General features: G+C 42.0%; 1 protein-coding gene across 1 annotated transcript; it reads left to right on the top strand.

The window, feature by feature from the left end:
- Positions 1–1,855: 1,855 nt before the first annotated feature.
- On the top strand, positions 1,856–2,794 carry LOC132007521 (olfactory receptor 1D2-like). The gene has a single exon (XM_059385698.1). The coding sequence runs from the start codon at positions 1,856–1,858 to the stop codon at positions 2,792–2,794; it is 939 nt and encodes a 312-aa protein (XP_059241681.1).
- Positions 2,795–8,600: the final 5,806 nt, after the last annotated feature.

Genomic DNA, 8,600 nt, shown 5'->3' with positions numbered 1-8,600 from the left:
GGAAGCAGGCTCCCTGCTGAGCAGAGAGCCCGATGCGGGGCTCGATCCCAGGACCCTGAGATCATGACCTGAGCCGAAGGCAGCGGCTTAACCCACTGAGCCACCCAGGCGCCCGGGATTTTTTTTTTTTTTTAAAGGAGATGAAATACTGGGCTGGAAAGTAGCACTGGGAAGGAGCAAAGGCCACTGATCCTACCTCCTAGCCCTGAGGTACGCGGGGTGTGAGAAGAAAAGATGATCTACCTTGAAGAGCTGCTAGAACTTCGTGTCTTCAGGTATGGAGCAAACCTCCTTGAAGGCAGAGAGGAGTAGAAAGAATGTGTTGAGAAGACAGTGGTTATAAATCATGAGTTCTAGAGTGCCCTGTGCACGTGGGAGTCTGAAGGGAGAGCTTTGGGGGAGACAGCTGGGCTGAAGGAAAGGACATCCCGACTCTGGTACTTTGAGACGAGGTTTTCATTCCAGTCCTACTAAATGTTGTAAAAATCAAGAAATAATGTGAAGTTTTTACAAGTGCAGTCTTCGCATCCATTAGATTCATAATGTAGTTTTTCCCTTCCATCAATTCATGCGATGATTTGCATTAGTAGATGTCGTAATAGCAGTCATTCCTGTCTTCCTGTGTATTGAAGATACATGCCTCATTATTCTGTGCACATGCTTGTTGTTGCCGGGTTTGGGTTTCAGTATTACGCTGGCTCGAGGCCATGCTGATTCCATGGTGAGGCAGACAGATGGCATTCTTTCCCTTGTCAATTTTCAATATTTGAAGAGGGGATTAGTGGGCTGAAAATCTGATGAATTAAAATGATTCTTTCTTAAACGCACCTGGATTAAAAGCACGTGGTTTATTTTTAGGTGGAGATCTGTGAAATATTTTTCAGTGTCTTCCATGGATATTTGTTTACTTATTATCTGCCTGTTTTTGAGTCAATCGTTTAAAATCAGATTTTGCTAAGTTTTCCACTTTATTTGATTTTTGGATGTACGAATGTAGATGTGCCTATCTAGTGGAATTACATCACATGAGCATTCAGCCTTTGTGGATTCCATAACATGAATTTGAAAGGAGAGACAAAGATACAAAGACAAAACTTCTTAGGATATGCCCTCAGGTATGAGAAGGCTTCATGAGCCCTGAGTCCCCTAATCGTGCTCATGCTTCAAACTTAGTCCATCTCAGAACCCTTTTGAAAGACATATTAACATCCATCGAGCATAGTTTAGACAAACGGTACGTGTTTATTGTTGAAAATAGATGCAAGTTAAGATCTCACAACCCAGAGATAACCACTATTTGCATTTTGGTGAACATACTTTCATGCATTTCTTGGTGAATAAACCGTATCAATATAGATGTCTGTGTATATCTTTACAAAGCATATATACTTGTGTCTACCTACGCACACACACACGCGCGTGCGCAAACCCAGAATTTTGCTTCATGGCCATCACCCAAACCCCTGCATGGGTAAAGTGAAAAAGCCCACAAGGATCCAACCGGTGTCCCCGTTGTGACAACTGAGCTAACCCTCCACCCACTCTCCCCAAGCCAGGCCCCCCCATTCAGTTCCATCTTCTTCTCTCCCTGGTCCTTCTTTCTGTCTTGAGAAAGAAGACAAGCTCCTAAGTGAGGAGAGTCTCAGGACGGCCTCAGCTCGCCTGCCTTGCCGTCTCTGGTGACCAGACAGCCCCCACTCTCCTGTCCTCACTATCCCAGGTCAGAGTTCCTCCCCAAAGTGCCACTAAGTATGATTTCGGCCAGTGATGGTAGTTGCTGGGCGTGCTTTCCCAGATTGCCTGCGCTCCTGCTGACAGTGGTATTTTCAATGCGTATTTATAGAGACCAGCCGCCATGGTGAAAGGCAACCTAACCATTATCTCCGAATTCCTCCTCCTGGGACTGTCAGAGGGTCCCGAGCATCAGGCCCTGCTCTTCAGTCTGTTCCTGTCCATGTACTTGGTTGCCGTGGTGGGGAACCTGCTCATCGTCCTGGCCGTCTGCTCTGACCCCCACCTCCACACCCCCATGTACTTCTTCATAGCCAGCCTATCCTGCGTTGACATCTGCTTCACCTCTGTCACCGTACCAAAGATGCTACTCAATATCCAGACCCAGAGCCAGTCCATCCCCTACGCGGGATGCCTCACTCAGATGTATTTTCTAATCTTGTTTCTAGAGCTGGACAATTTCCTCTTGGCAGTGATGGCCTATGACAGATTTGTAGCCATATGTCACCCTCTTCATTATACCATAACCATGACCCCCAGATTCTGTATCACAGTGATGTCTGTGGCTCTGATTATCACCAACATCTATCCTTTGATCCACACCTTCTTGATGGCTACGCTGTCATTCTGCACAAGCATCAGAATCCGCCATATTTTCTGTGAACTTTACGCATTGCTAAAGCTTTCCTGTTCAAATACCCATATCAATGAGTTGGTTGTTTACACCCTGGGGAGCTTTCTTTTCGTTGCTCCTTTTCTCTTTATTTCTCTTTCCTACATGCACATTTTCTCAGCCATCCGAAGACTTCAGTCTTCTCAGAGCAAGCTGAAAGCCTTTTCTACCTGCAGTCCCCATCTTGCTGTGGTGTCACTGTTCTACGGAACTTTATTTGGGGTGTATCTGCGACCTTCTTCTTCCTACACAACTGAGGACTCAGTGGCCACTGTGCTCTATGCGGTGGTGGCTCCCATGCTCAACCCGTTCATTTATAGCCTTAGGAATAAGGACATGAAAGGGGCCTTGAGGAGCCTCCTCAGCTGGAGAAAGGTCTGGTCTTGGTGACAACATGTCCTGCTTCTGCGCTTCTGAGCTATGACATTGTCTTGTCTTCTCCGCCCGTTGGTGCTGCAGGAAGGGACAGCACACATGATGGGTCTGACATGTGTACAGCTTAGCCCAACTTTCTGTTGGCATCTTGCTCACTCACCCCTTCCACCAACCCTGCCTGAGTGACTCTTGTGTCGGGCGCCAGGTGGGCAGCCTGTTTGTGTGCGGATTTAACTTCCAACTCGTTCTATTTGTCCTTCATTCATGGCCATTCCTTAAACCTTGTCTGCTTCGTGAGTCTCTCCACTGAAGGTTTGTGGGACAGAACTGAAGCGGTTCCTGGCCCTTCTCAGAACAAAATCTGCAATGGAGGCCCCTGTCACTAGGTGGCAGTAGAGGCACAAAGCGTGGGAGCCAAGTGGAGAACGGGCTGGACATCCCGACATGCCTGCCGGGGTGGTGGTGCACACTTCCCACACCAGAGACTTACTTGCTGACCTCACCAAGAGCATTCCTAGATGCAGGGAAAAGAGTCGACTAACCGCATTTCTCAACACGCGCATTTGACAACCATCACAACACTGTGGCTGAACGTCTTTTCCAGGGATGGATGCAACAGTCCAGAGAGGTGGGGTCTGTGTCACCAAGCCTTGAATCCGGGCTGCTTTGTGACTGTTTGTACCCATGGAGTACAGGGTAAGGGATGCCCTGTGACTTCTAAGGCTAAGTCATGGAAGGTGGTACACCTTCTGGATTGTTCCTTGGACCATGTGTTCGGGGATCCCTGAGGTGCCTGTAAGAAGATGGACTGCCCTGAGGCTGCCCTGCTGTGAGAAAGCTAAGCTACCTGGAGGGGTCACATGGAGGTACTCGGGTCCACAGAGCCCAGCCTTCCAGTCATCCCAGACAGACTGGAGACATGAGAGTAAGTGAACCCTTCAGAGGATTCTGGCCCCCACCTGCCTGAGCTTCCCCAGTGGAAGGGCAGACATCATAGAGCACACACAATACGTTCCTGCTGTGTCCTGTCCCAATTCCCAATTCCCACAGAATCTGTGTGCACAATGAATTAATTGGTAGTTCAATTGAGATACAAAGATACAATGCAAATAGGATTTTGAAGGACAGAGAGGATGAGAAATAAATTTTTAAAATGCAAACAAATTTTGAATCCGGAAAAATGGGCGATTTTCTAGGGCAATGTTAATTTCCAAAAATGACTAAGAGGAAATAGGAAGTCTGTTTATACTGAAACAAAAGGGGAAATTAAATTGGTGGCCAAAGATTTAGTCCAAAGAGGAGAAATCAGCTCCAGACTATTTCATTAAAAATGAAGAAACAGAATATCGCCATGTTATTGAAAAGGTTGAAAAGCACAGAAAACAATGGCAAGTGTACCAGTTCATTCTTTAAAATCAACATGGCTGACATCAACCTGGAAAAGACCAGTTCACATGAGTGTGACACGTAAACACACGTAATCACACAGAAAGAAAACAAAGAAACAAAGACACAAAACCCCTGTTAAAAGGATATCACACTGTGACTTACCACTCACTCTGCCTTTTTTTCCTTTAGCACTTATCACTACTTGAAATCACATATAGAGAAGATTTTTAAGTTCTTTTTTTCCCTGTCTCCATGAAGCCGGAGATTTTGTCTGTTTTATTCATGTGACATTGGTAGGTGCTCGGTAAACATAGGTTGAATGAAGGACCGAAAGAATGTAATTCACCACATAATAATTCACTCCATTGGTAGATTGATACATAAGTATGTGAGGGGTGTATATATCGATTTTAACTGTCTTTTGATTGTTAATGTAACTGATGCTTCATGTAAATTATCAACAACAATGGAATAGAAAAGTGAACCAGAGAAGTGAACAGAAATTCACAGAAAGAGAACTACAAGTGGTTTTTAAACATAAGAAGAGACAATCAATTTCACTGATAACTTGAGAAATGTAAATTAAACTCGCACTGAAATTCTTTTTTTCAACTCTCAAATACCCAAGTCCAAGAAGATATAAAAATAATTTCCTGTAAAAAATAATAAATTTCCTGTAGAGACTCCAGACATGCTGTGTTTTATGGACAAGGTTCATTTTTTAATGTTCATGGACTATACAAATACCATAATGAGACATATTCAGATGATGGAAAATAACTAATTTTTAAGAAGTTTACCATGACCCTGATATCAGATCACTAAACAGAGAAGAAATCTATGAGATGTAGCCAAAGTCAAAGGCATAAGATAAATAGCAACCTTAAATGGTTTAATTAATTAATAAAAAGGGTTTGGTATGAATGGTTTAATTAATTAATAAAAAAGAGTTCGGTATGAATTGATTAAGCATTCAAGTCCAGGAGTTATGAAAATGACAACAGAAACACAAAGAGAAAACAGAAAGGGGAAGGAATAAGGATTAAAGCAGTAGCATGAAAAACCCAGGTAGAATAGGGCTAAGAAGCCAAGATCTGGTTCTTTGAAAGGACCAACAATGCAGATAAAAAAATTTCAGGTAGACAACGTTACGCCTCAGAAGAAAATTTAAAAACATATATAAAAGTGTGGAGGATATTTAAAAAATTCACAATAGTACTCTCTGTGGTCTTATGACCCTGGGATGGGCATCTTTCTAGGATAGTGTGGAGAATAACACGAGCAACTCAAGAGGAAAATGATTAATCAGTAAACAGAGAAGAAATAGAATCAAAGATACGCCTTACCGTAGATAGTAGTCCTATTCATTCTATTAAACTTTGCAGCAGAGATATTCTAGTGTTATTTATTTTTATATTTTGGGGAAGATTTTATTTATTTACTTGTGTGTGAGAGAGAGTGAGAGCACAAGCAGGGAGAGTGGCAGGCAGAGGGAGAAACAGTTTCGTTGCTAAGCAAAAAACCAATGCGGGGCTCGATCCCAGGCATCCCAGACAATGACCTGCGGCAGAAGGCAGAGCCTAACCCACTGAGCCACCCAGGTGTCCTGTTCCAGTATTATTTAATCTGCTGCCAAGCATCAGAAAGAAAACTTCCCAACTTATTCCATACAGCATTACTCCTGACATACCTAAACCTGACCTCAAGCTAGGAAAGAAAGTAAAAATTTTCTCAAAGTAATTAAAAAAAAAAAAACCCACAAAACCAACCCTGTCTTAAAACAAGTTGGCCAACTTAGGACTTAGAGCTGAAACACTATTCCCATTAAGATCAGGGCAACAGCAGGGGTTCCCCTTACCATGAGTATCATTTCACATTTTTGTCAAAATTCTAGCCTAGCAGTAAATCAGAAGATAGATGTGTTGGGCATTAATATGAGAAAGGAAGGGGGTAAAGTTATGATCATATGTAAATATGAGTATCTTTCTGGAAAACCCGAGGCAATCAAACTGAAGAACTACTAGAACTAAGGGGAACCAATTTACCAATTGTAAAATCAATAATGCAAAAATCAATAAAACTCTGCTAATCCAGGGGAAAAAACTACCTACAAGTGGCGTTGGGAAAATGTCCCAAACACAATAGTGACAAGGATAAAGTACTGCATCAACACCTTTCTGAATGGGGAGACTGATCAATCTATAGGTTTCAGGCATTTAGAACCTGAACACAATGGTTTTTCTCTTTTTAATTTGGGAAAAGGCTTTTGCAGCTCATTTGGAAGAATAATTAGGGTTTAAACCTCCATAAAGCCCTAGAGCTTGGGCTCAGCGCATTTCCCGGTCAGTGATCCCAGCAGCGGGACGGGGTGCGGGGGGCACAGCCGTGGGCCAGAATCTCCGGAGCTTGGAATGCTTTCAGACCTGGCCCTAGCTACCTCTCCACTCGGCTTTTCATCTACATCCCTTTATAATAAATGTAAACATAAGCAAAGTAAAGTAAAGTAAACATAAGTAAAGCATTCCTGAGTTCTGTGAACCATTCTAGAAAACTACTGAGCCTGAGGAAGGGGTGTGGGAACTTCCAAATTATATATGCCCTAGGACTCCCAAGCGGCATCTTAAGTAAGGGACAGTCTTGTGGGACTGAGCCCTTAACGTGTGGGTAACCGTGCTAACTCCAGTAACTGGTGTCTGAGTTGAATCAAGTTTTTGAAAGCTCAACTGGTGTTCAGAGAATCAGGAATTGGTTGCTGGTGCTGGAAAACACCCTGTTCTTCTAATTAAAAATCTTATATAAATAATTAAAAGATACAACCCATTAGGATATAGAAACAAAGTGAGTGGAGAACATGAAAAGACAATTCACATCAGAAGAAATGAAATGAATGATAAAAATATGGGGGGAGGGGCGCCTGGGTGGCTCAGTGGGTTGGGCCGCTGCCTTCGGCTCAGGTCATGATCTCAGGGTCCTGGGATCGAGCCCCGCATCGGGCTCTCTGCTCCGCAGGGAGCCTGCTTCCCTCTCTCTCTCTCTCTCTCTGCCTGCCTCTCTGCCTACTTGTGATCTCTGTCTGTCAAATAAATAAATAAAATCTTTAAAAAAATATATGGGGGGAATCAGCTGAATTAATAATGAAAGAAATGTGGATTGAGAACAATCAAGGTGTCATTTTCATTGACCAAAACAGCGATGTGATAAAGTGAATATTCCTATACCATGGGGTCAAGTATAATCTACAACTTTTCTGCATGCAAGTTGCCTAAATGAACAAAAAAACTTAAAAATAGTGAATGTCCTGTGATAAACCCTCTGGAATAAATTCCGAAGTGTTTTATGGGATCAAATGACACATATATGTAAATTTTGATAGATCACGTCAAATTCCTCTGCCTATAGATATACAAAAGGAACTATCTACCCATTTACCTGCCCATCAGCATTCTGTGACCATGGCTCTCTCTCCTCTTATCCTTCCGTTCGCGCCGTGCACCACCCAATATGAGAGCCACAAACTGCTTGTAAGGTGTTTCAAAGACTTCGTATAAGTAAAGAATGCAAAATATCTCATAAATGTTTTTTATATTGATTACATGTTGAAATGATAATGTTTTGGACATTTTTCTGTTCACTAAAATACCTTATTAAAGTTATTTTGTCCATGTCTTATTTTTGTCCCTCTTAACAAGTTCCTGAACTTTTTCTTTTGCCTATTTCATGTTAGGCTTATTCCTGGGCATTTCACAGTTGTTATTGTCATTGTAAATGGTATTTTATTTATTAGTTATTGCCTTTGTTAATGAAGGCAACTTCTTTTTGTATATCGGTTGTGTACTGGGCCACCTTACTACATTCTCTTATTTATAATAGTTTTTCTTTTCTTTTCTTTTTTTTTTTTTTTAAAGATTTTATTTTTTTATTTGACAGAGAGAAATCACAAGTAGATGGAGAGGCAGGCAGAGAGAGAGAGGGAAGCAGGCTCCCTGTTGAGCAGAGAGCCCGATGAGGGACTCGATTCCAGGACCTTGAGATCATGACCTGAGCTGAAGGCAGTGGCCTAACCCACTGAGCCACCCAGGCGCCCCTATAATAGTTTTTCACTTGGATTCTATTGTGTTTTCCAGGTAAATAGTTGTATCATCCTCAAATAATGATAAATTTACCTTCTCCTTTAAATTTTTATACTTATATCTTTTTCTTGTCTTTTTATTGTCTATCTTCAAAATAATGTTAAATTACTGTGGTACAAGACGATACAGTTTTTTCTATGTCTTCTTAGTGGGGACACTTCCAGTATTTTTTTTCCACTGAACATGGTATTGAATTTTTGGTTGATCAAGAAATGTCATGTTAAGGAAGTATCCCCTAACCTGATTTTATTGAGAAATTTTTGCAAAGCAAGGATGGATATTTAAAATAAAAGAATGGATAT

The sequence above is a fragment of the Mustela nigripes genome, chromosome X (genome assembly GCF_022355385.1).
Source record: "Mustela nigripes isolate SB6536 chromosome X, MUSNIG.SB6536, whole genome shotgun sequence".
In the NCBI taxonomy this organism is placed as follows: Eukaryota; Metazoa; Chordata; class Mammalia; order Carnivora; family Mustelidae; genus Mustela; species Mustela nigripes.
Note: the sequence above shows the minus strand (reverse complement) of the source record. Positions and strands in the feature narration are given on the sequence as shown.

Coding starts and splice junctions, on each gene's coding strand:
- LOC132007521 (XM_059385698.1), top strand. CDS start 1,856: ATGGTGAAAGGCAACCTAACCATTATCTCCGAATTCCTCCTCCTGGGA.